General features: G+C 40.3%; 2 protein-coding genes across 5 annotated transcripts; one reads left to right on the top strand and one right to left on the bottom strand.

Annotated features, from left to right (window-relative positions):
- Nucleotides 1-26,296, bottom strand: LOC148899459 (rabphilin-3A-like). Of its 3 annotated transcripts, none has more exons than XM_088994699.1 (19): nucleotides 26,156-26,296; nucleotides 9,916-10,004; nucleotides 9,798-9,809; nucleotides 9,396-9,527; nucleotides 9,168-9,297; nucleotides 8,381-8,464; nucleotides 8,178-8,322; nucleotides 8,022-8,060; nucleotides 6,617-6,796; nucleotides 6,341-6,523; nucleotides 5,090-5,169; nucleotides 4,658-4,732; nucleotides 4,249-4,358; nucleotides 4,010-4,136; nucleotides 3,866-3,922; nucleotides 3,618-3,772; nucleotides 3,395-3,476; nucleotides 3,178-3,274; nucleotides 1-3,072 (listed from the first exon to the last, which is right to left on the bottom strand). In XM_088994699.1, exons 2-19 carry the CDS (start codon nucleotides 9,924-9,926, stop codon nucleotides 2,942-2,944), a joined length of 1,830 nt encoding a protein of 609 aa, XP_088850825.1. In that variant the 5' UTR covers nucleotides 9,927-10,004; nucleotides 26,156-26,296; the 3' UTR covers nucleotides 1-2,941. The 3 variants fall into 3 exon arrangements, with proteins under 3 accessions (XP_088850825.1, XP_088850824.1, XP_088850826.1); XM_088994698.1 differs by lacking the exon at nucleotides 26,156-26,296 and adding an exon at nucleotides 19,095-19,290; XM_088994700.1 differs by lacking the exons at nucleotides 9,798-9,809; nucleotides 26,156-26,296 and adding an exon at nucleotides 19,095-19,290.
- Nucleotides 20,572-27,382, top strand: vps33a (VPS33A core subunit of CORVET and HOPS complexes). 2 transcript variants are annotated; one of them, XM_088994701.1, is made up of 13 exons: nucleotides 20,572-20,697; nucleotides 20,939-21,004; nucleotides 21,136-21,263; nucleotides 21,403-21,589; nucleotides 22,179-22,295; nucleotides 22,388-22,562; nucleotides 22,794-22,987; nucleotides 24,935-25,061; nucleotides 25,165-25,232; nucleotides 25,380-25,517; nucleotides 25,899-26,036; nucleotides 26,116-26,284; nucleotides 26,782-27,382. In XM_088994701.1, exons 1-13 carry the CDS (start codon nucleotides 20,596-20,598, stop codon nucleotides 26,973-26,975), a joined length of 1,803 nt encoding a protein of 600 aa, XP_088850827.1. In that variant the 5' UTR covers nucleotides 20,572-20,595; the 3' UTR covers nucleotides 26,976-27,382. The 2 variants fall into 2 exon arrangements, with proteins under 2 accessions (XP_088850827.1, XP_088850828.1); XM_088994702.1 differs by lacking the exon at nucleotides 25,899-26,036.

Raw genomic sequence — 27,382 nt, 5'->3', positions numbered from 1 at the left:
TTGATTTTATTTGATTTTATTGACCTGTGTTTACTCTGCAAAAAAAAATGCATGCAACATTGTGTGCAAACATACAAGTTCCCAGTGCATGCACTACTCTATTTACAGTACAACAGTGATCAAAGTTGGCAGAATGTTCTGAGAAATACCAGTTTTAAAGGAAACAATTAATCAAACATGATTTGTGTTGATCTCATGTAATTAACACGGCGGCCAAAGGAGCACAAAATAGAATCATGTACAAGATGCTACTGGCAGGTGCTGTACACACTGCCACAGGGGGTAGAGTTCTACAGACAATAATACTGCAATGACTCTCTTCAAAGTGCAGCTGCTACCCTTTAAGAGCCATGTGATGATATTCTTCTCAAATCAACTTTGAAGTTCATTCAAATATTAGGCATGTCATACAGAACATGGCCTCAAAGAGATGTAAACAAAATAATCACACATGATTATTCTCACTGTATATATATATATATATATATATATATACTGTATTGACTCGTACCACAATAAACTTCAAGCATAGAATTTCTTGTTTTTGTACTTGGAATCACTCGCAAAAAGCTCTGTAAATTGAGGTCATTCCACTTTTGTAAGGTGTGCTTTGCTTGGTTTGCTGTGATTATTGAATACACGCCACAAAGCCATGAATTGAGAGGGAGTGGCAGAATAACCCTGCGTTGTGCAAATGGTGTGTTTTGGGAAAGAGTGGGCCACTACTGCCGCAGGCACATGAGAGTTACAAGCACAGTACATGCAGGTAAGGCTGCACACACTTATGACAAAAACAGTTCCACTTTTTTTTGCTGACTAATTTGTTAAGGAATGAACGAACGCTTACCCTTTGCATTCAGTGTAAAACTTGACACAGAAAATCTGTCTGAGTGTTAATTACTACAAACTGAAATGTCACAGATTCAGTAACCACACATAAATACACCTATTATTTACCTTAGTGCCCTCTAATAAAATCACAACTTAACATCAATGGGTGGATCCAAATAGTCATGAGTCACTTATGTCAGATTTCTATCCTAACCTGAGCGATGTATCGGTATGTAAACATTTCTTCATGGTTGTATACATTATCTTTTGTGTTTTATTCCACATCAGTGGTTTGGCATGCTCGTATAATTCAAGTGCTGTCACCAGGTGTGAAATTATCACACTAGATAAGCTTGACATTGTAGTGAATGTTCAGTCGCAAGCTTTTTGCTTGGAGGATCCACAGTAATGATTGTGACCTCTGGTGCTACAACATATTGCTTTCCTTTTTTAATGCGTACAAAGCAACCAATGTCTCAGACTCGGCATACCGCTGTACAATTGTGCAACTCTTCGTCTACGTGTCTCTGATACATAAATGAAATTGCTGGCTAAGTCCTCACAAACAGGTATTATAAACTATTATTTCATACTTTCATCCGTGTTGTACAGTAGGTCACAGAAAAGTGATTTTTTCCAGGAACAAACTCTGCTCCACTCTCAGACCACATGTATGATTCCTGTTTTCATCAACATTTCTTGTTTTTGAGTACAATTTAAGACATATACATTAGTTTAGGGCTAGCATGCGCTTGACTCAAGCAAATGCATTTTGAGGGAACAAAGGTCATACTTGTAGACCGAGACTTGCTTTGTTTCTTTTTACCCTGCTGTTTGTATTCAATCCACATATGTTAACAATGGCAGACAAGACAGAAAACTTTTTTGCTGCATGATCAATGCACCAATGTAAAAATTCAAGAAATTACAACTAGGTTCAACTTTGAAGTGACAACAGTTTCCACTCTTCTGGTATGATTGCAGTCATATGAGATTTTTTTTTGTTGTCCATTCCTCCAAAAGAACATTTGTGAGGTCAGGCATCACTATAGTTGGACCTGAGAGAGGGCCCGGTGGCTCGTTATCTATGTTCCCAAAAGTGTTTGATGGAATTGAAGTTTGTGTTCTGTGCAGGTTATTCCACAGACAACTCATCCTACCATGGTTTTTATGGACCTTCCATAGGGCAATTATGCGCTGGGGCACTGATAGAGAATAGACAGAATAGAAGTTACCATATTTAAAAGCTTCAAGGTTAGTTAGCCGCCGAACACAAAGCCCACAATGGAAGCACAGAGAAACCTGGGGTCAATCTGAGGTGAACAGACACAGCCTGTTAACCTGTCATCTTCATGTAGGAGATTTGGCCTCGGACTGATTTAGTACTTAGTCAACTCCTTCACAGGACATAAATTAGGACTTTGGAAACTACTTCACATCATTAGCCATGTTACAAATGTATCGGTTCAGGGAAAGATGACTAATTAGAATGTCTATGTTCTGTTGTTTATAGTTGTTGGTGCTTGGGACATCCAGGGACGTGGTATTCAAATCAAGAAGACTATGTTTTACTAATGTATCACTTAAATGTGCAGATACTCTCAATAAATAGCTTGTCAGAGAGCTGCAGAACTTGGGCGTCGGTCATGAATGGCTGCGTCCCCTGCCGGCAGTAAAAGACAATCTTCCTGTGTTCGAGCCTTTGTTCAGTGTCCAACCGAATATCTGACTGGCACGCATAGCCATGCTGGGGCAGAAAATGGTCTTGTCTCTAATGTAACCATGTGTTAATTATAGAATTGACGAAAAGGTTATTGTCGGATGAAAATCTGATTTAGGATGATATAAGGGATAAAACCAACTTTTGATTGATTGACAAATTACTGAGTGTGCCTAGAAATATTTCTTGATAAATAAAGCATGTCTCAGATAGTGGATCAAGCCAGCAGAGGGAGAACAGAAAAAGACAGAAGAGGTACAAGAGTAGTGCGTATTATTAGGTAGTGAAATGCATAACAAAACAAGGCTATATAAAAAAAGCCGTACAGAGAGATAAATTCGGACCAAGAGGAAGGGGATGTTCTAGCTCATGCTGTTTTGTAACAGGTAGTTAATCACTTGCGGTGTGATTCTCAATCATCAATGTGTGCCAGCGCTCAATCCTCTTGTCTTTGTTCTTCAAACACTCATACCAGTGTTTTAGCCTTTCTCCTTTGGCAGTGATGCCCAGCTGACAGCCACCTGTCGGGATGGAAATAAAGGGTGAGGGCCTGGTGGTAAAATGACAGCTCAATTCTTTTTACTTTCCATTTGATTTTATCAATGCAATCCTGATCAAATATTTACCAATGTAGTCATTGGACTTCCCAATATCATAATCCCACACGGAGACATCCAAAGTCTTCTTAGCCAGTTCACTGTGTTTAATATCAAAGCTGAATTCCTGAAATGGAATAAAGACACACACATGACCAAATACAGTATTTGTCAAATCCAAACAGTGGTCAATAATTGTTTTTTGCATTCAACATATTTGTACTATACCAAGAGTTCTCCGACCAACCTCATTGAACTCTGGGTTTAAAGTCCTTTTCTTGATCTGAGTTTTGCACTTGCCCTTCTTTCCCATGTCGGGTTTCAGCACTCTGTCAATGATAGTAGCAGGTTTGACACACTTTTTCCAGTCTCAAATTCAAAAACTTTCAAGAGAAATATAAATCTTGTCCAAAACACTACAGCTGCGTCAAATTGCATGTTTACACATAAAAACACAGAGCAATGCGTACATTTTGACATAAGGGTCAGAATATCCATTCGCATCCATGGCAGCCAAATGAACGCAGCGCACCACACCCACAAGGAGGCGGTTGAGCTGGGTGTTGTACATTAGGGAGATCAGAATGCGACCACGTTCCTCTACCTCTCCACCATCTTTTGCAGACTAGAAAACACAGCAAGAGTGAGAGGGTACATATATCATAGGCATCAAACTTGGGCTGCAATGTGTTAGATTCTTTTGGAAACGGAGGGACACCTCATCTTCATAGAGAGCAATGCCTCGAGCTCCACCTGCTGTCGCTGTTCTCTTTGTCTGAGTGGAAGACATCGCATCATTGGTTCAGGTAGGGATTCGGAAAAAAAAACATACCATGAAAGGCTGCAAATCATCGTCACTCACTGGAACAACTCTCTCCAGACACACATTGAAATTTTTCTTCTGGTTCATCTTTAATTTCTTCAGTGCCACTCGGGTCTCTCCAATGAACTCATTGTGCCCAAACTTGTCCTCATCACAGACAGACAGCCTGCGCAAAACCAGTGCCAGGACACCATGCAATATTGAGGAGGCCCTTGAAAACAAATTGCCTACGCAATATGAGTCTGGGTAATCTGAGTGTCACTACTCTCTGTAATCACCTGAGGGTCTTACGCTGCATGTCATCATCCGTCAGGCCATGATAGGTGAGTGTTTCATTCCACGTAGGGTTGCGAGTGTTCCTCAGGGTCTTTGTGCGCAGCTTTGTTGACTGTTAATGAAGAAGAAATCAAAACAGGAGACATGAAGGAGGCTGTAGGAGATCATGTTGACTGCTTTCATTATTTAGCTCATACTTCTTTAAGTGTCCGCATTGAGAAAACAGCAGACATATTCATGAAATGTGGCTTTTTTTGGGATACCACACCTTTTTGGAATGAATGAATTTCTTTTTAATCACAAGGTGTCAGGATTGATCTTACAGAAAAGTCATATTCCCTCAATTGTGTTCCTTCATTTGGATAATAGATATACTGTGCATACTTTCAAATATTTTTCCTTTCATTTAACCTTGCTAGCTCCTGGCAGCAGATGAAGCTTGACGTAAGGATCTGCCAGTCCATTTGAGTCCATAGGTTTCAAGCCCTGAGGATGAGAAGGAGAATGTATGAAAAATATGTTGATGAGGAAATTTTCATGGACATATTGGATGTTGGGTTCAAATAATGTATTAATAAAAGAAGAAATATAAAATTACTCCAACATGATTCAAAATAACATTGAGTGACTATGTACTACAACTCTCAAAGATATCGGACTCTTGATTTCGTTTTTATGAGCTTCATTACTACATGACAGGTGTTTCCAAACTACAAACATGCACCAGTTTGCATTTTGCCGCATAGAAAGGAGGTGTGTTTAATCAATTATTAACATAACAACCCTATATTTAAGTAGAATTGTCCCTTGGTGCAAGAATTGAATCAGGAAAGTTGTGCGTACCTTTGCCTTAAGGATGCTACAATGAAGGCTGTTGTTTTCCTGGTCATACATAAGACTAAACTCCAGAGAGCCCAAGGTGGCTGAAAGACACCAATCAAGACAGGTCAGCACATGAAATAGGGTTTTTTATGCTTATGGGGTCAGGTTTAAAAATATAGCACATACCCTGCGTGTTTAATGTATGCTCAATGCAATTTTTGGTGGACTCTCATGCAGAAGCTATCACTTAAATGACCGATTGATACGGTAATAATAGAAACGGGGAGGTGCTTTAAAAAAATTAATGCAGACATTTTGCTTTTGCAAGTTTGAGAAAGCTCAGTCCTGCCCTGACAGAGAATAATCATATTATCCATTCATCTATCCATTTTCCAGACCGCCTTATCCTCAATAGGGTCGCGGGGGTTGCAGGAGCCTATCCCAGCTGTCTTCGGACATTAGGCGGCCAATTGCAGGGGACACAAAGACAAACAACCAGTCCCTTTCACACTCACACCTAGGGACAATTTAGAGCGGTGGTTCTTAATCTTGTTGGAGGCACCGAACCCCACCAGTTCCAATGCTCATTCACCGAACCCTTCTTCCAATGACTGTGCATACTAACTGCAGACAAGACTGAGGGGTGGACCTGTGGCGGAGGATCAACCGAACCCCTGAGACCGACTCACCCCGATCGAACCCAGGTTAAGAAACACTGATTTAGAGTGTTAAATCAGCCTGCCACATATGTTTTTGGAATGCGGATGGTCTTGAACTAACAACCTCTGCACTATGAAGTCGGTGTGCTAACCACTCGACTACGGGGCCGCCGTGCAATCATATCATCAAACTTTAATTTCGGGCATAAGTGAAACATGGTGGAATCTCATCAACAACAATGGTGAAAAATAAAATGTTTTGTTAAACATGATTTATTGAGTTTAGCATTTTTCAATCTACTTTGACCAGTTGTTGAGAATACATTTTGCTTCTTGGATACCTTGTAGTGCTTAATTCAGCTGTACTAGTCTAAATAGGTAAAGCAATGCTGAGAAATAAATACATTTGCTCTTTTTTTCAAGAACTAAGACTAAACATGTCCAACAGTTTGAAATGTAAATTCCAATTACAATGGGCCAAATGTTTTTTTAACCTTAAAAAGCCAGCAATGGGGAAAAAAAATTACAAATGTATGACAATAATTGTCACCCTGGCGAACCAAAACCTGTCAGTGTTACCCCAAAGAAAAGAGGGTGGACGTGATGTACGCACTGGCTTCATCAGAATCATAGTCATTGACCTCCTCTTCCTCTGTGGCGGGGGGAGGTTGATGTCGGGCTGGAGGAGCACTGTAAGCAGTGAGCTGCCTTCTGTCCTCTCGTACAGCAGAAGGTGCTCTCTGCTCTAAAGAGACTGTACCAGAGGAGTAAGCACCTCCTTCACGACCCACCTGACCTATAAACAAGCATGAAGGATATAGATGTTGCTTAATATTGAGGCCTGATAATGTGACGGTGTATAGAAGAATGGAGCCCAGCTGCCCCTCACCCTGTGGAGCCACAGACGGTGTCACAACGGGCTGCGGTCTGGAGCTCTGAACAGGCACCATTCTCTTCATCACCACAGGGCTTCCCTGCTCCACCTCTTCAGGGCCACCACTGCCTGTGGCCATGCGCACAACTGATGGCTTTGGGGCCACAGGTGGATAACCAGCACGGCCCTTAAGCTCTAAAAATGAGAATAATACAGTCAATACGCATACACACATCATTCATGAGAGACATGTGTATATTTGCACTTCTGGCTCTCACTGCAGCAGAATATATAATAACTCCCCAGTCTCCCTGGATGCTTTGGATGTTGCAGCTTTTTGTTCAAAGGCATTGACCTACATTCGGTACAACAAGCTGCTGCAGTCAACTACAGTGCATATATGGGACCACTGTATAGTTCATTCTTTCTATTTTCAGGAAGTCACGTGACATACTCTCACATGTACTGCACTGAGCAGTACTCTTGTTGACAATGAATTGAGAGAAGAGGAGGTAAGAGGGTGTTAAATTGGTTACAGCTGACAAGTATGAAAATGTAACTTGATAACCACTTTAAAAGTAAGGTAACTGTATTCAGATGACTTTTTATGGAGAATAATGTGTCGAAGAAACTCTTAACAGAAAAGTCCACAACAAGACACTGAAGCTATGAATTCAACAAATTCACCAGAATTGGATGACGGGTGGCTGAATGAATCTACAAATACAATTGGATCATAGGCTCAGTGAGAAAATGTAAAGCGCGACTCTTTCCTCTCTCCAATAAAATGAAAAGGGCCTAATTCAATGGGAAGTTATATGTAAAATGGATACAGAATTTTCTTTAGTGTACCTCCCAGGACTTGGGCAGTCATTCTCAAACCCTTTCGCATTAGCATTTAAGCAACTTGCACACCAAACCGACGAGGAGAAGTTTATTCACAACCAGGAATTCCTCAGCGAGCATGAAGAAAAAGTTATATTCGAAAGACACAGACAAAAAAAAACATAATGACATCACACTAGATCCGTATTCAATAGATTGTTTAAAATGTGTTGGAAAGTGAAATACTATCACGTCAACATTGACAAACGCAAAGGCAGATTTATTTAAAGACCAAAGGCATTTCAAATTTACTATGGTTCATGTCAAACAGGACTATTTTGGAGAAGTAACGTGAAAAGACCAATTATCAAGTATTTTCCCAACCAGGATAAAACAGAGACTAAACAATTCCTTGACAAACATTGTCTCCTTACATTTGCTGAATTTCAAAAACAGATACTGTACTGTCAAATTTAAATATTAGGCAACACCCACTGAAGCATCAAACACTTGGGTGCCACAAATCCTCAGAAAATAAAAAAGCCATGGAGAATAAACTTCTAGGCATGTGATCGATCAGTGTATGATAACTTGCCTGAAACCTGGTTACCAGTTACAGGAGGTTGACTCTGACCTGGGAGAAAGAACATCTCTCATTGAAAATGTGTGTTGCAGGATCTATGAGTCAGCCTATCCCATGCTAATAGATGTATAAATCAGACTAAAAGCAGCGAGCTACTGAACACACCACCTTGTTGATTTTGATTTGCCTCCTCCCTCGGTTTGGTGGTTGCTTCCTGGGCACGTTGATCTTTCGGTTTAGATAATGGCATGGGTGCAGGAAGGAATTGTTTGGGAAATCCTTTAAAGAACCAGGCACCAGACCTCTTCCAAACCTGAGAAAAAAAAGTTTCTTAAAGGGAAGTTCTTCATATCCTAGCAGGAATTACTTACCTCTCGCTGTTCTCTGCAAATTTTGCACAGCCACACAGCACGGGGCCTACTGCTGCACTGGGTCCCACACTTCGTACACATGTTCTAGATAAAAAGAAAACTGATAGAGCCCATTGCTTGCCATTTATAGTGCCATTACAAATACAAATTCATTGTAAGATGGCAGAATGTCGACAAAGATCAAACAGAATATTGTGTTCTAAGATTTGGAATCAACACTGCCAATTCATGTGGCCACATTGAGAGACAAGCACTGTACAGCTTCATCGCTTCAATGCCAGTGCATTGGAACACGTACTGAATGACCAGTGAGGTCGCTATGGTGACGTTCCGCTGTGCCTGTCACTCCAAGAGGGCACAGCGTGCGGTATCTGCTATCATGTGTTATGCATTAAATTGAGTTATACTGTCTAGGACAAGAGTGTCAAACACATTTTTTGCCGCATATTGTAGTTACGGTTTCCTCTCTTGTGGAAGCCATTAGAATATCCCCTCCACATATTACAAATAGAGCGCACAACAAATTAATAGCTAGTTTTGAAATTTGAAGTAAAAAATAAGGACTGTTCTTGTGGTTTTTACATGGGACATTTTGAAATTTGAGTTTGGACATTCAGAATTTCAACAGTTTGATTTGCTTTTCCGGGCCGACTAAAATGATGTGGCAGGACAGATTTGGCCCCGGGCACTTCACTTTGACATCGGTGATCTAGGATAAGTATCTCTCAGTATTCCCATCTCACAAATTCCTTAGGAAACTATCACTTGGGGTTATTTCAGCTCTTACCTTTTTGCAGTCCTCACACACCACAGAACTGACCCCAGGTGTGCCCAGCTGCTCCCCACACAGCACACAGCGAGACAGTCCATCCCCACACACAGTCTTCTTTATGTCATCCAGGCGGTTTATTAAGCGCCTACAGAGGCACACCTAACTTAATTGACAGCTGGCTTAAAATGACTAAGCGTGAAATTATCACTGTGCAAAGAACACTGGTAAGTTTCAATGTCTCACCCAATCCTCTCTTGCTCCATGGCCTCCATTTTCTCAGCTCGTGCTATAACACCATTGATAATTTCTTTTTCTTCATCTGTCAACTCTGGAGCAGGACCAGGACCAGGGCCTGGCTGCAAGGTCCAGTTGCCCCTAGTTTTCAAAGAGTGCATGCATGGATGGATGGATGGATGGATGGATGGATGGATTTTTAAAAAATATTTCACAAATGTGCCATAACACACGTCACATATTTGTAACAACTAAACTGAGTGCAGCATCCTTGACTATAATAATGCTACATGTGCAATGTAAACATACTTCTCATATTCATGTATAAACGTCCTTTCATACAGTTAAAGGGGCACAAAAATGCAGTGAAAGGGGAAGATGAGAGAGATAATTGAGGTGTTCCGCACTTACTGCTCTTTATCACTGTGTCGCAGATCACAAAACGGCAGGATGTAGGTGGAAACAAAGCATTACTCTTTGGTGATTATACAGCCAAATGACAACACCATGTGCTGATAATCATGCTCACCTTGCATGCATGTCTCTCTGCCTGTCGTTGGGCACCCAGCGATCCGAGATGCTGCTTATCACTGTTAGTCATAGCAGCACTAACACATTCTATAAAACAGAGGAATGCAACATCAAAGTTTAATCAGATTGAAATTCTAGCATTAAAGGTTTGGCCTCTGTTTAGTAGAAAATTAATATTGTGTGAGGAAGTCGGTATCGAGGCTTAATAAGTATAGTTGATTCTTTAGAAGAATGATTAGTTCTGATTTAAAACCTCGAGTTCACACATTTACCTTTTTCATTGTTTTTACACTGCACTGACTTAACTTAAACTCCAGGTTGCTCTGTCATCAGAGAACATTTGATCTAAACGGGCCAGAGCAGTGCAGGCCTGTAATTGGCCACCCACCAGATGCATTTCATTGCTACAGACTGATGAAATGAATGAGTCAAAACAGAATTTTGCTGACCTCATATTTATGACTACCACAATGTACATAAATCAATTCAACAGGTAAAAACGTTTTTGTATAATCACTTTGACATTAATTTGAATGCTTAAAATTAATCCAAGTGCTGAATCATTCAAATATCTGCTATAGTCCCAATTCTAAAATATGCACATTTGCGGTGTTTATTTTATAGTGGATTTTCTCTGGCCACTCCGGTTTCCTCCTACATTCCAAAAATATGCATGGCAGGCTGATTGAACATTCCGAATTGTCCCTAGGTGTGAGTATGAGCACGGATTTTTGTTCATCTCTGTGTGCCCTGGGATTGGCTGGCAACTGGTTCAGGGTGTCCCCCACCTATTGCCGGTAGACATCTGGGATTGGCAACAGCACCTACCGCAATCCTTTTGAGGTCAAAGTGGATCAGAAAATGAATAAAAGAATGGATGAATAATGCACCGCACATTTTCAATGTGGGGCAGGTCAGTCTATTACTCACACTTGTTTTATCACGGAGCCACGCTGTTATAAAATGTAAAGAATGTGGCTTGCCATTGTCATGTTGAAATAAAAGAGACAGTCAAGAAGTTGCAGCTCTGATGACGGCGATGATGCTCCAAAACCTGTTTGTACTTTTTCAGCATTATTGGTGCCTTCACAGATGTTCAAGTTCACCATGCTATTGTTGTACATGTATTCTGAACATTTGAAGTACCTTAAACATTTGTTAACGGTACTGTTGAAGAGTTAATAGACCACATCGCATGATCACTAAATTTTCCTTTTGCCGTTGGGTAATTGCATTAGTATTTTTTCCTCTCTGCTTGTTTTAAACATGTGACTTCCTTTGAATAGCATATTTTTTTAGGCCGCCTCAAAGTAAAAAAGTTTGCATTTGAAAATCCTTGTGCAATCCATTTTTTTGGAAATCCATGTGCAAAGATGTGTCCACTCCAGTGCCAGGGTTTTCGTCATTGTCACTCGAATTCCAGGACCCACAAAACATTGAGTTTTAGGACTACAAATACATTCAATGCAGCGTAAGAAACATTTGACTCTCTTCTTTCATCAGAAAAAAACACTAGTTACTTCCTAGATGATATGGGTCTGGAGTTATATGAGCTTGGAATGAGGGTGGCTGTCCAAAATACAATACAAAACACATATTGGTTTATATGGCGCTTTAACAACAGCTGAAGATGGAATAAAGCGCTAACATGGAAAAAAAGGAAATGCCCTGTTGTGGAAGGAAAAAACCATAGCCAGAGGCCATGGCCTGCGCTTTATCAGCACCCAAACGAGAAAAAAAACAAAACCTGAACAAATTAGGGAATGGCACTTTCATTCATATTTTCAATTCCTGAATTAATTCGTGAATGGCAGTGAATGAGTTAATGTCACATAAAGTCTTCACACGGGCCAAGGTTATAAATGCAATTAATCTGCCTCACCTCCATGTGAAAAAGCAGTGCAGATATAGGGCCACAAACACGGTTAACATTTACACAATATGATATACAGCAGAAACTCTCAGGGAGGGGACCACGATGATATTTAAAGTAACCTCAGAATCATCTTCAATCCATTTAGCTGCCGAAATACAGTATACTGCATCGGTGCTTTTCAATAGTGAGCACTGGCACCAAAGCAAAACATACAAACAACAGATAACACAAGCTACATTTAGCATGTACACTCGTGCAAAACCATGAACATAAAGTCTTCCGTTCACCAATTTACTGCACAGAATTTCATATGGAGGAAGAAGAGAATGAATTTAGCAAGGCATTTATACGTCGAAGACAATAATAATTTCATATCTACATCGGTACTCCCCGAGCACATTTTATGCACAAAGCATCTGTCAGGCATTTTTAGAAACATGACCATGCCCTCATCTCGCTTATTTGAAGTGATTGAAGTTACCAGCACAAATTGAAAAGCAGGTGTATGAGTCATTACAGTAGGCTCACTGAAAGCACAGAGTTCAGTCAATATTTTCTTTACAAGATGTTATTGTTCACATGTGGTATGCAATGTAGGCAGGGTGACAACAATGCATGCAGGACAATGATGGATTGATCCAATATGGATCGTTATGGATCTTCCCGCTGCATACCACACTCGGATGAGGAGACATTAGGCTTAGACTATGCATAACAGAAATAGTGTTGACGTCTTTTGGCAGGAAAGACATCTTAAGTGTCAGCAGAGAAGTAACCAGAAATCATTTCTGGTTGGCAAGGTTGACAAATCGCCTCACGGAGTGGTGGCAGAGCCACTGCCCTTCAAACACACAATCAAGTCGGTACGAGTCGACGTAAAAATCTGCATTTTGCTGAGCTTCATTTACTTGATGATGGAATTTTCCTTGCTTTTGCGGCCTCTCATTTGCTACTTCTACTTTATGAACTGATTTGAAACAGACGGACGGGCGAGAATACTGAACAGTGATACCTTGGCTTATGAACTAAATTGGTTCCCAGACAGAGTGTTTAAGGTGAAAAGTGTGTATCCCAAAAATTAACTTCCCATAGGAAACCATTAAAATGAGAATAATCCGTTCCCAGGTCCCCATAATTTTCTACTTTCGAATTTTCTAAGCTTTAAAACTACATAAAATATACCTTATTGTATGTATAATAAATGTGCTGGGGTATTATAATTAAAGAAACTGTACTATATAATAAAGTTGCTTTATTTACCTTTGTGCTGGTCGTTGATGGCTTGTACATCTTGGAAGTTGTGAGATTGCAAAAGCAACAGATGCAAGCAGACACACTAGAAACATCATTAATAGCTGGTTCCCTTGCTTGTCTTCATTTCATGGCTAGTGTGGGTTAGTTGTTATTTTCGGGTCTTAACATCAGTGGTCTGAATCTCTTCCTTTGGCCACCTTATTATTCCTGCAGGGTATCTGATCACTGGCAGGGCATATCTGTTTATTGCCCGGGTCTTGTTCTTGCCATTGAGTTGGCTTCTGAGAAGTTGCCTCACCCGCTGGAGGTATTTGGTCGTAGCCGCTTTCCTTGTTGCTAGTTCGAGGTTGCCATTGGCCTGTGGTATACCAAGGTACTTGTAGCTGTGAACGTATATATATATATATATATATATATATATATATATATATATATATATATATATATATATATATATAGTAAAGTCTCGTTATATCGATATCGGATATATCGATAGTCCCGGTTATATCGATACTATTTCTATGCACGCACGGAGAAAATTACATGCAAACAGGGTCGGATATATCGATAGTCCCGGTTATATCGATATTTTTTCGGACTCCCTTGAATATCGATATAACGAGACTTTACTGTATATATATATATACATACATACATACATACATACATACATACATACATACATACATACATACATACATACATATATACATACATATATATATATATATATATATATATATATATATATATATATATATATATATATATATATATATATATATATATATATATATATATATATATATATATATATATATATATATATATATATATATATATATATATATATATATATATATATTCTTGGATTGGGAATTGTTACACAAAAAAAGAACTAAATCACATTCCCAGGACAGAGATTGTCATGCAGATAGAAGCTGTTGGAGATTACATTTAACTAACTTGATCAACCAAAGCTAAACAGGAGACTGTGTTGGCAAGTTAAATAAGATGGTGTTAATTGTTTATTTAATTTGTTTTAAGTACAGTAAAGTCTCGTTATATCGATATCGGATATATCGATAGTCCCGGTTATATCGATACTATTTCTATGCACACACGGAGAAAATTACATGACAACAGGGTCGGATATATCGATAGTCCCGGTTATATCGATATTTTTTCGGACTCCCTTGAATATCGATATAACGAGACTTTACTGTATATATTTTTAATATTCCTTTTTGGTAAACAGTTATTTTTAGAGCTGGAAATTTCACAAGATAGTGAACACAGAGATTATGTAGAAAAGACCAAAAACGGCCACACATCTATTCCACCAAAGGCATCCATCCCAATAGTGGTCTTAGACGAGAGTGCGCTGCACCGTGCAGTCCTACACGACTTGAGGAAGGCATCACTCAGCATTTCTTAATTATTTACTACTTCAGCCCCCAGTGCCGCTCACTTTGTGTACGCCCCCTCTCTCAAGGCATTTCCATCAGCTTTCTGATTCTCAGATCTTGAAAGGACAACCGACATCATTTTTTTGTTTCCTAAGTGACATCAGAAAAAACGTTTTATAGCATCTAAAATACCCAAAACACGCAGACTGATATTTTTAGTCAAATGCAAAACACCAATACAAATGACGTAGAGTGTCCCAAAACTACTTCAAAATGACCTCGGAAATGGCGAGTTTCAGAAGGTCCCGCCCCCTTGTTCGTGACATTACGCCAGGACGTCTTGCCTTGCTCTAAAAACAAAACAATGGCCTCAGATTCGGAGAAGATGCTTTCTTGTTACTCATCCAGTTATGAATATGAGTCAAATAGTTCTGAAGAGGAAAGCATAAATGTTCGCAATCGATTAAAGAAGTCCTTCTGGATCATTTTGAGGATTGGACTCCAATGTAACTCCCAAAAAATGCACAAGATGGCGCACAAGCTCCCTTGTAAATGGGCTGATTTGTCTGCTGGGAATTTGTGTCAACTGATATCAAATAGTAGTCTTGGTGCAACACACAACGATTCACCATCGCATTATTTATTTTCCTTCAAATTTCGCCATCAACACAGATAAACACGATGTTTTCAGACCAAACAAAGTACCCAAAATGCTTTGTGTGTCGCTTTCTCGGTCAGGGGCGTTCCTGACATTACCTCACGTCAGGAATCGTCACAAATTAGAAAACAAGACTTCCTGAATATTCAGCACGAGTCTCAAAACGTAAAATATAGCTATATGTGGTGGAATCTTTGTAAAATACGGTCAGTAGAAGTAATTTGAAGTGATTTGAAGTAATTTTACAAATTACACAACTTGTCCGGAGCCGTGGGTTGTCCTTTAAACATCTGCAGTGGATATTAAATGAGATCAACTCTCTGCATGGTTGTATTTGACAAATTGTATTAAAATAAAGTCAGCAGGAACAAAATCTAACACATCAAAGTCATCCGAACAGAAAAGTACAAAGTATCAAAGAAAACCATGAGTAAAAATCTGCCAAGATGACAGGGTGAAGCAAACACATACAATGACCCGACACGGAATGGTTGTGCCGGGAGTTCTTTAAACTGCCATTGATTGGAACGACCAACACAGTGGTTCTAAACCTCGTTGGAGGTACTGAACCCACCAGTTTCATATGTGCATTCACCGAACCCCTCGAGTGAAAAATAAAATATGTTTTTTTTTTCAAATTCAAGACATCGCTATGTTTTGTATTGCTACACAAAATGAGCCGTGCATGAACATCACCTTGTTTAAAGAACAAAACCAACACATTGCATAAACTCACAACAAATTACATATCTGCAAATCAGTTTGAGTTGTGCTGTTGCCTTTGAGAGACCAGTTCAGATATGCGTGGCTTTGCAAATGACATGAGAGTGCAAATCATGCAGATAGGACGCTCACTCCCATCACGTTCCATGATACATGAGAATCCATGTTGTACATATTCATCCGACCATTTTCTTCTTTTGCCCGACATAGTATGGATAAAATATTAAAACGACGTACTACGACAACAGTCACACGTTGATTACTGCTAGCTATTAGCTAGCCTATTCATTTGTTGTGAATGGGGGAAGCAGCAGCAGTCTAACTGGCCTCTCTTCTTTTCTCTGTATTCATTTTTCCGATTTGATATGCTTCTGACTCTATACTGCCCCCACAATTTCCTGTGGTATTTCTCCGTATTGCCCGGAGCTCTACCGATTGCCAAACAGACATAACAATGGACGAAATGACCTCTGGGGCCGGATGAAATATTCTGTTTCCGCAATCAACAGAAGTGTGTCAGCGGAGGCTCCGCCGAACCCCTGAGATCGTCTCACCGAACCCCACGGGTTGGATCAAACCCAGGTTAAGAACCAGTGGACCAACACCAATGCAGCTGGAGGCGGGGCTGACAGCGCTAGCCGTTGTTCAACAAGCAGAACGTGACAGTCTGCCACTGATCGGAACGACCAACACCTGTGCAGGTGCTGGCGGGGCCGACAGCACCACTCGTTGGTCGCCAACCAGATTGTGACAGTACCCTCCCCTCAAGGGACTGCTTCCAGAAGTACCAACAGTCTACCAAAAAGCCCAACTTGCCAAGGAACAAGGTGGAGACGGCAACCATTGCCTCTCCAGCCAATAAAAGGCGGTGGGCCAATGGAAACGGGACTCGGCCTGACGTGGAACGGCTTGTCGTGTGACGCAATTCAAACTCGATGAGGCATGGCACAACGTGGACGTGCTCTGCCAGGCGCAGAGTGGCACCCAGGAGTGAGTGGGGCCTCGGCCTGATGTAGACGCGGACGTAGCACGGCTCGTCGTGGATGTGACTCAATTCAAACATACACGACGACGCATGGCTGGACGTGGACGTGCACTGCCAGACACTGAGTGTCACCCTGGACGGCCACCTGGAAAGAGGTCTCGGCCTGACGTGGACGTGTATATAGATCCCAACTGTCCAGACCCTTGCTATGATAGGTCCCTGCCCTAAGGTTGGGGTGAGCAGAGGACTATTTCCTGAGGCTACACTGATTACTTCAGCCGTCAAAAGGACTCCCGGCACGACCATTGGGCGTTGGGTCATTGTATGCAATTGTATGCATTGTGCATTGTGTATGCTGTGCATGTGTTTGTTTCATCTTGGCAGACTTTTACTCTTGGTTTTTCTTTTGATACTTTGTATTTTTCTGTTCAAATGTATGGGTTGTAATTTATGTTTATATTGTCAAGTTATGTGTTTTATTGTTCTAAGAGGGTTAATTACCATGCTGATTTAAACAACTGCAAAGTTATTTAAAGAATTGCTTGTAGGGTTAATAGAGACAGGTCTCTGTTGGACCTTGAAGAGTCTAAATGTACAGTGATGACGAAAGTGGGTTTTGGTCTCTTTTATACTCAAGGCTCTCCTAAGTTAACTTGATCAGTAAGCCTCATGAATGACTTCAGACTCCTCAGAAATGCCTGAGCGTTCCAGGAGATCTAATTGCGATTTTTCAGAAAGGCATTGATTCGCACCAACTGCACTGATGAGAGTTTCAAGATGAAGACACTCCCCTTTGAAGATTGACTGACTGACTGAATGCAAATGGCAAAATAACTTTGGTTGGGAAACTAAAAGGAAACCTTAGTACAAAATTGACATCTCCCACATTTTGTTCTAAAAGGTATAAATACAAGACATTTTGATGAGCACACGTGCACCTTTCCCCAACAATATGGTAACAGCAGGGTGGGGGGGGGGAACTAAAATTATTTAAGAGTTTGAGTTAATGTGCATTAATATGTATAATCATGGCAGTATCAGTGCAATGCGAAATGGGCCTCTATTTTACAAACCGTGTCAATGCATCTGATAGGATGCATCTACCTCAGGTAAGTCATACTCGTCATCAGGGAGGAAGATAAGCCAATGGCACGAGAATCTGCTAACGGTCACCTAGATTTTCATCATTTTAAATAATGCAGTTAGTAAGCAGGACACTGACTAGACATCTTTTCCATATTTTTTTCCCTGAACACACACCTATATACTATAACATAATGTTCTTCTTTGCATTTGACTAGATTTGCACCATTTTGTCCATGCTGACAAGCCTGTAAAATTAAAAGAGGTATAAGCAAACATCATTGTCAAACCGTATACTGTACTAGGTATTTATGTAGAAGGAAACAGCTGTAGATATTTCTCAAACAGAATATTGTGTTTTTTTTTCTCCCCTCCCCCTTTTAATTCCTGGATTTCAGGTCTGTAGAAAGAAATGGAGATGGTAGAACCAATTCCTACTGCCACCCTCCAGCATCAGTTGACAAAGGTAGTAACTTGAGGGTGCAAAGTGAGACAACAACACAACAAGGAGACAGAAGCATCCGTTCAGTGGGCTCACTGGAGATTACATGTGCCCTGTCCCCATCAGAATTGGAAGGAATTCATTGAGGTTTTCCATCCTGCTACAAAAAAAATCCCGCAGCAACGCCCAAGGAGCGCAACCACTCAATTTCCTACATGCTTACCAAGTCTATGGTTTTATTCCAAGATCTGACTGCAACCGGCAAGCAAGGATTGTTTGAAGGCTGTCATCTTGTCATATTGACAATGCATTTTAGAAGGTGTAAAAATAGAACACAGCACATAGTCAAATGTATCTTCAAGATGAATTGACACTCTGCATCGATCTATGCTGCCATGAATGGCAATTTGCTTTTAAAACCTCATGGTTTTCAGAATAATAGCACATAATTGATCGTTCACTTAGGTTAATTAACAGGAGCGTCATGCATGAACAATGATCTGCAGAAATTGCCATTTTTCATGCAGGTGACTCAGTGAGTGAGTGGAGATCTGCTCCATCGAATTAATAAGGGGACATTGAAAAATGTTCCAGGTAAAATATCATTATTGGTCCTCCTCTCTTGTGAATGAAAGGTTGCATCCATTCAGTCAGTCAGTGGTCGAACGCGTGACCCTCACTGATGCTTCAGTTTGAGAATGCGTAATTTCAATATTTTATCATGCTTCTGGCGATGCGATGACATACCTGAGAATCCAGAGCATCCTCTCCTTCACAGTCAGTTGTCGGAGCAAGGATATGGAGATGACTATTATGGCGAACGAGTCAGTCAATACGCATGCTTCTTGACACACCGGAGCCTGGATTTTAACAATAAGCCCGCAAGAGTAGTCCGTGGCTCCAGGCACAGATCACTACGGTGCGCGTGGGAACTCGCCTTCTATTCTGCGTGGGGAATGAAAGCCCTTGATTCACGGGGAAGGAAACCCCTGGACGTGAAGTGATAACACTAATGCATAAATGAGCAGTCTCCACCTGATCAAAATTTGTCTAGCACGGCGAATTGAGGCACAATTCCGAGATATCTCGTTATTCATTAAATAGACGCACTTAGCACCTATTTGTTTAAATGTAATTTTATTTCAATTCTAGACTTCAGTGTATTTGAACATTGTGATATGTACAAAACAGTTAATGTTGACCCACGGTTGCTTAAAAAAGTATGTATGCTTAAATACAATGGAGCGATCTGGGGCAAACATTTCTGGGCAGCGATTTCAAAATTCGTCGCTTTCACTTCAATACTAAATCGAGGAAATCTCCAACGGGGCAATTGCGCCATCTAAAAGACAATGTATTTATTGCACTAAAGTGTCAAATACGACCGCTTTGTTTCTTTTCGTCATGAACTGTCACAAAAGATGAGTGGATCAAGCACCTAAAACTTGAACATACTCACTTTGTGTCAAATAAACATAATAGATGTGAAGTGTATGATAGAGGCATTGATGTTGTTGCCCATTCTGGATGTCTCATGCATGCCACGCCTTCAATTATGAAAAAAATGACACCTCCGAATCAGTGTCACTGTGGAATACTCGCATATCGGCAGTGTTCCGTGTATATGATTAGAAACATCCCAAAGGTGCTACGCAAACAATATTGCCCTGCAGTGACGTGCGGTGAGGTTCATGGCTGGTGAGGCACTGACGTCATCGATGACGTCACCGCCCGTCTCTACTTAGTATTTGAACGGTAAATTCGGCGATTTTGAAAAAAATCCTAAAACGGTGAAGTTAAATGGACAAGAACTTTACAGTACAAATCACTAAATACATCTAACTGTTTAAATTATTTTTTCATTTGATATTTCCATGACAGCTTTCCATGATGACAGGTGAGGCAGTGCCTCACCTGTCATCATGAGTGCCTCCGCTGACTGCACGTCACTGTTGCCCTGATATTTTGTAAAATGAAGTGACAGGGATGCGCTCTCTCGTAACCATAATTCACCCAGTACGCATGCGCAGAGTTTAGTTACTTTTCATCTTAAATAGCTTTCCCATCGATATCATGTGTGTCTGACTGACTGAATAAGTGATGTTTATTGAGAGTATTTTTTAGACTGTTATTGCACCAAAAAAATTATCATGTCAACGGAGAGATGTTTTTTGTCGGGTTATGTGGCGCAGGTCACATGAGATCGTACGAGTCACGTGATTTGCTCTCACCCCCAAAAAAAACAAAAATGGCTGCCCACTTATCATACGGCCGAGTTAATTTAAACATATTGAGAGAAGCAGCTCGAAAGGAGCTCAGGGAGTTCTTGGACAAGTGTGCAGGAAGCAAGGTAACTCATGTCTGTCGTAGACATAGGACCGGAGACAGGCTTTGACGAGTGACATCGGTGTGTAGCCATCAACAGAGCATGCTAAAAAGTGTTCGGAGCTTTGACTGACAGTTGATTTGATGTACTACTGTATATCGACAATATCTAACATTGGCAAACTTCGAAATACTGTACCGAGGGATTTTTTTACACATTGTGGATATAGGTACTCACGTGCTCTGCATATACCCTTACTCTGCAGGCCATAGTTTGGGATGAATATCTGACTGGACCTTTTGGACTAATAGCGCAAAATTCCCTACTTAAGGTAAGTGCATTCTTCGTGTGCGTTCATATTGCTGACTTACTAAGGCGTTTTTGTTTACTCTTATCAAAATTGAATGCAAAAATCTGCCTCTTCTGCCTCATATCATAAGTGCATTTTATTATTTGTTTCAGGAACATGAGGTGGAAAAAATGTTTACGCTCAAGACCGGACGGCTCCCCTCGGCCGATGTCAAAAATATCATCTTCTTTGTCCGTCCAAGACTAGAGCTCATGGACATTATTGCTGAGAATGTATTCAAGTAAGTCTTATTTGTCTCACTTTCAAACCATATCCCAAAAATATTATTTTCTACTTTAAAGGCAGTCTAGGATTTTAAAATCCTTGAGATTCACCCTATACATGACTAACTGGCCATGCCTTGTATTTTGTGTTGTCAGTGAAGATAAGCTTCGTTCTACTCGAGACTTTCACATCCTTTTTGTACCACGGCGGAGCTTGTTGTGTGAACAAAGGCTGAAGGAGCAGGGTGTGCTGGGCTCCTTCATAAACATTGATGAGTATATCTTGGACCTGATTCCTTATGATGGTGACTTGCTGTCAATGGAATATGAAAGTGCCTTCAGGGTATGTTTAATCTTTGCATTTAAAAGAATAATCAAGCATCCCACTACTCTTTAAATGAAGTGCCATCTGTCATAGGTCTAGAGAATCTAGAGAATCTAGAGAGTCAAGAGAATCTTATCAGCAAGCCAGCTTTAATTATGGCACATTTCATCGTAATGTAGGCTTCACAAGATAACAAGTCAAACAATTAAAAACAAAAGAACGAAGGAACAAGTAAATAAATGAAAGACATCACACAAATTGTAAAGCGTTAAAAGAGATACAGTGCAATATTTTTTTTCTTTAATGTATACTGCTTTCAATGAGCACAATCATCGACAGGTGGGGAGGTGGACCGTTTTAATGGAAAAAATATCATTTATCCAGCTACCGTAATTGCGTCCATTATATGTAAGGTTGTACGACATCCAGTGGTCAAGTTAGAGATTACAATCACTTGGATCAACCTTCATTAGCAGCAGTGTCCATCACATTATCGGTTGGCAGACAATTGTGGAAAAATAATTCTGTGACATGAAAGAGTTCTAAAAAGCAATATTTTTATCCTGGGTGTGGTATTAATTTTAATTTATTTTGATTTGTCTTACAGGAGTGCTACTTGGAAAATGACCAAACAAGCCTTTACCACACTGCCAAGGGCCTTATGACCTTACAGGCATTGTATGGCACCATTCCACAGATTTATGGGAAAGGAGAGTGTGCGAGGGTGGGTAAAGCAGAAATAATTGAACAACAAAGTTTTTATTGTGTGTGTGGACTGGTATTTACTGTCAATTGTCTTTTTCTGTATTCTATTAGCATGTTGCCAACATGATGCTGAGAATGAAAAGGGAGTTTGCAGGTATTCAGAATCAGATCTTGCCTGTGTTTGACACCCTACTCCTCTTAGACCGTAATGTAGACCTGCTAACTCCTCTGGCTACACAACTCACATATGAAGGTCTCATTGATGAGATCTATGGAATCACTAATGGTAAGGATATACCGTTGTGTGTGTGTGTGTGCGCGTGTGCGTGTGTGTGTGTGTGTGTGTGTGTGTGTGTGTGTGTGCGTGTGTGTGTGTGTGTGTGTGTGTGTGTGTGTGTGTGTGTGTGTGTGTGTGTGTGTGTGTGTGTGTGTGTGTGTGTGTGTGTGTGTGTGTGTGCGTTAAACATGTCTGACTCCTTTGTTTAGTGATCAGGTTCTGTTGAAATTGAATTTGTAGGTTATGTCAAGTTGCCACCTGAGAAGTTTGCCCACAAAAAACAAGGTGAAACAAGTAAAGATTTTCCCACAGAGCCCAAGAAGCTGCAACTCAACTCAGCAGAGGAGCTTTATGCCGAAATCCGTGACAAAAACTTCAATGCTGTTGGCGCAGCACTCAGTAAAAAGGCAAAAATTATTTCTGCTGCATTCGAGGTTGGTCCTGCTTCAACTTTAAACCACACCAAAATGTTTGTCTGCGCTGAAACATGCAAAAATGTGTTACAGTTGTGGTCAAAAGTTTACATACATTTGTGAAGAACATAATGTCATGGCTCTCTTGAGTTTCCGGTTATTTCTACAACTCCGATTTATTTTATGACTTTATTATGGGTAAACAGAAAAAGTGATGAAATCTGCTGGGTCAAAAATATACATACAGCAACACAAATTAGCAATTTTGGTAACGTAGAAAGTTGTGTCAGCGAAATTAGCTTCGTAGCATGGCCTCTTAACTTCTTGTGAGTGATTATGAGTGACTACGGCTGGTGACTTCTCTGAGGCCATTTAAATAGGGCTCATTGGATGCAAACGCCCACAAATGCTACAACGGGAAAGTCAAAGGAGCTCAGCATGGATCTGAAAAAGCGAATCATTGACTTGAACAAGTCAGGAAAGTCACTAGGAGCCATTTCAAAGCAGCTGCAGGTCCCAAGAGCAACAGTGCAAACAATTGTTTGTAAGTATAAAGTCCATGGCACTGTTTTGTCACTGCCACGATCAGGAAGAAAACGCAAGCTATCACCTGCTGCTTCGAGAAAATTGGTCAGAAGGGTGAAGATTCAACCGAGAATCACCAAAAAGCAGATCTGCGTAGAATTAGAAGCTGCTGGAACACAGGTGTCACTGTCCACAGTCAAGTGTGTTTTGCATCTCCATGGACTGAGAGGCTGCAGTGTAAGAAGGAAACCCTTGCTCCAAAAGCGGCACCTTAAGGCTCGACTGAAGTTTGCTGCTGATCACATGGACAAAGATAAGACCTTATGGAGGAAAGTTCTGTGGTCAGACGAAACAGAAATCGATCTGTTTGGTCACAATACCCAACAATATGTTTGCAGGAGAAAAAGTGAGGCCTTTAACCCCAAGTACACCATGCCGCCCATCAAGCGCAGTGGTGGTAGTATTATGCTGTTGGGCGGTTTTGCTCCCAATGGAACTAGTGCTTTATAGAGAGTAAATGGGATCATGAAGAAGGAGGATTACCTTCAAATTTGTCACGATAACCTAAAGCCATCAGCCCGAAGATTGGGTGTTCCAACAGGACAATGACGCCAAATACACATCAAAAGTGGTAATGGAATGGCCAAATCAGGCTGGAATTAAGTTTTTCGAATGGCCTTCCCAAAGTCCTGACTTAAACTTGTGGACAATTCTGAAGAAGCAAGTCCATGTCACTAAGCCATCAAATTTAACTGAACTGCACCTATTCTGCCAAGAGGAGTGGTCAAAGACTCAACCAGAAGCGTGCCAGAAGATTGTGGATGGCTACCAAAAGCACCTACTTGAAGTGAAAATGGCTTAGGGACATGTTAACAAATATTAGTGCTGCTGTATGTATATTTTTGACCCGGCAGATTTGATCACTCTTTCTGTTCACAGATAATAAAGTCATAAAAGAACCAAACTTCATGAATGTTCTTTGGATTGGATTTGCCTTTATTAGTCTGGCAGTGGAGAAATTTACATTTCACAACAGCAAAGTTATGAAAGAAATGAAAGTAACAATGTGACAATGAAGTATCGTTCCAATCACTCTATCAGAGAAAAATCAGAGTTGTAGAAATAACTGGAAACTCAAGAGAGCTATGACATTGTTCTTCACAAGGGTATGTAAACTTTTGCCCACAACTGTATATTTGCAAAAGCTACTAAAACGCTATGTTGCCTTCTCTTTCTCCAAGCCTAACTGAATTACAATCAGATAAAATTGTAATCTGAAATGTTATCACAAATGTCTTGAGGGAAAATCCATGTGGTTAGGAGGTTGATGGAAAGTGTCAAGAGATAAGATTAAGTCCTTTTTCCATCAGCGGAACAATGTCACATTTCTTGTGATGCTAATATGGCAGATTAACTATCAATGTGTCTTGTTTTATTTTACAGGAACGACACAATGCGAAAACAGTGGGCGAAATTAAGCAGTTTGTTTCGCAATTGCCTCACATGCAGGCAGCACGGAGCTCTCTGGCCAACCACACATCTATTGCAGAACTCATAAAGGACATCACAAGTCTGTTAACAATCAGTTGCCGTCCTTAATTTTACATATCCGTTGAAGAACAAAAGTTTGTTTCACTACAAAAGTTTGTTTCAGTGGGTTGTATCTGTTTCAGCATCCGAGGCGTTCTTTGATAACCTAACAGTTGAGCAGGAGTTCATGACTGGAGTTGACACAGACAAAGTATCTAACTGTTTTATAATCCATCTTTTATTCAAACTGTTGTAATTATATATTTTTAGTGCAGATTTACTGTCTGTGTTGTACTGTACTGCATTTGAGAATTTTTTTTCGGTATATCTTTAATATCTTGGACATTGTATAATCCAGGTGAACATGTACATTGAAGACCGCATTGCCCAAAAAGATCCCCTCATCAAGATACTGCGGCTCATGTGCATGCAGTCCATCTGCAACAATGGCCTGAAACAAAAGGTCCTTGACCATTACAAGCGGGAGATTCTCCAGGTAGAGTGAAAAATAAAATTCTTTTTTTTTGTTTTAAATGTTTAAATGTTAATCTGTTGTAATTTGTGACACAGATACATATTATTGTCTGGACAAACATTGCGGACCATTTAGTGGTTACTCTTGAAGTACCTTCAACTACATTGAAATATGGAGATGCGCTTGTATCATTAAATGTGCAAATGTCCAAAATATTTTGGTAAAATAAAAGAGGTTCCGGTCGAAGTTATAGGTCTGACGCAATATTCAATTATTTTGAATGGGTGTACTTTTTCGCTATAATGTATCAAGATACAATGTGGTTTATTCCTTTACTCTTTTTTGTCAATAATTATATATTTGGTGACATCCATTAATTCGGCTGCTTTTCTTTTATATGAGACCTTTGGCTATGAGCACATCCTGACACTGAACAACCTTGAGAAAGGGGGTCTTCTGAAACCTCAGAATAGCTCAAGGAATAATAACCCTACGATTAGGAAAACCCTTAAATTGTGGATGGAGGATGCAAATGAGCAAGTATGAATAGCAAGGAATGACATGTATTAAGTGTGACGACGAAATTATATTTAGTGAGTTGATTTTGTCTGTCTCTCAGAACCCCAATGACATTTCCTACGTGTACAGTGGTTACGCACCATTGAGCATACGACTCACGCAATTGTTGGCCAGACCGGGGTGGCGAAGCATTGAGGAGGTGCTGAAGATGCTCCCGGGTCCACACTTTGAGGAGCGCCAGCAGCTGCCTGCTGGACTCCACAAAAAACGTAAGGGCAAACACTAACAGCCTTCCTTCTGCCTGCAAGATATTGATAAGAGTAAGGCTTTGTTAATGTGAGGACAAATGCTGAATGAGTAGATAGATTGCAATAGGTTTCCATTGTTACCCTACCCCAGTCAGTTTGTACTTGTTGCATGTGTACATGTGGTGAAAGAGAGGGACAGATAACAACACAGGCTTTAACATGTCACCACCAGCACTGCCATATTGGCAGTTGGAGGTGTCAACACTGATGGTAATGACACTTAATTTGAAATATGTTAATTAGATTTGCTGGCTTGCTTCTGCTTGCCCGTATTAGAACAGATTTTCAAAGGTGATAATAGAAGATTCTCAGCAAAACTTATGAATAATTGGATGCTTTTAACATTTTTTCTAGCTCTGGCTTTGTTCACCTACCTCATAAAAATAACAAAAAAAACAGCTACAATTAGGTTTATATATTAATGGATGTGTGAGATGACATCTATGACCAACTTTCAGGCCAGCAGGGGGAGAACAGGACAACACTGGTGTTTTTCCTGGGAGGAGTGACATATGCCGAAATAGCAGCTCTCCGTTTTCTTTCTCAAATGGAGGACAGCGGGATGGAATACGTTATAGCTACAACCAAACTCATCAATGGTGCATCTTGGATCAAATCTCTCATGGACACACCTGAAGCACAGACAAATTGAGTCAACTATGACACACCTGCACACATCAAACAACCCTTTGACTGACATCTATTCATGTCAGTATCAGCATGCTGCAGGTGTCTCATTGATGTCCATGTTAGGGAAACGGATGGCACTCTTTCTTTTCCTCGATTGTACTGAGATGATGAAAAACTGGCTTATTGTTACTGTACATTGTGAAAAAGCCACTTCCCCATTAAGAAGCTTATTGTATGTATAAAGTGTTTGTCAAAGTGTAATTTGTGAGGGGGAAAAGTATTTATTTTTTACAATTATGGTTTGATCATTTCTCTTCGTGTGTATGCTTTTTTTTCCCTACAGATAAAATATATTGACAAAATCAAGAAGTTAAAGTGGTCCTCCCTCTATGATTCAATATTGTCTCTGCAACACTACTGACGTGAATG

This window comes from Hippocampus bargibanti, linkage group LG04 (genome assembly GCF_051943395.1).
Source record: "Hippocampus bargibanti isolate YZ-2025 linkage group LG04, ASM5194339v1, whole genome shotgun sequence".
Taxonomy (NCBI): Eukaryota; Metazoa; Chordata; class Actinopteri; order Syngnathiformes; family Syngnathidae; genus Hippocampus; species Hippocampus bargibanti.
This window is presented reverse-complemented; position numbering and strand designations above follow the sequence as displayed.

Excerpts from the sequence above, each read along its gene's own strand:
- LOC148899459 (XM_088994699.1), bottom strand. Across the intron at positions 6,797-8,021 it reads AACTGGTAACCAGGTTTCAG|AGCTTAAGGGCCGTGCTGGT; the intron begins GCAAGTTATCAT and ends TCTCATTTTTAG. Across the intron at positions 3,477-3,617 it reads TCTGACCCTTATGTCAAAAT|AGTGCTGAAACCCGACATGG; the intron begins GTACGCATTGCT and ends TATCATTGACAG.
- vps33a (XM_088994701.1), top strand. The coding sequence starts at position 20,596 with ATGGCTGCCCACTTATCATACGGCCGAGTTAATTTAAACATATTGAGA. Across the intron at positions 22,563-22,793 it reads GATCTATGGAATCACTAATG|GTTATGTCAAGTTGCCACCT; the intron begins GTAAGGATATAC and ends TTGAATTTGTAG. Across the intron at positions 25,518-25,898 it reads ACAAGCGGGAGATTCTCCAG|ACCTTTGGCTATGAGCACAT; the intron begins GTAGAGTGAAAA and ends CTTTTATATGAG.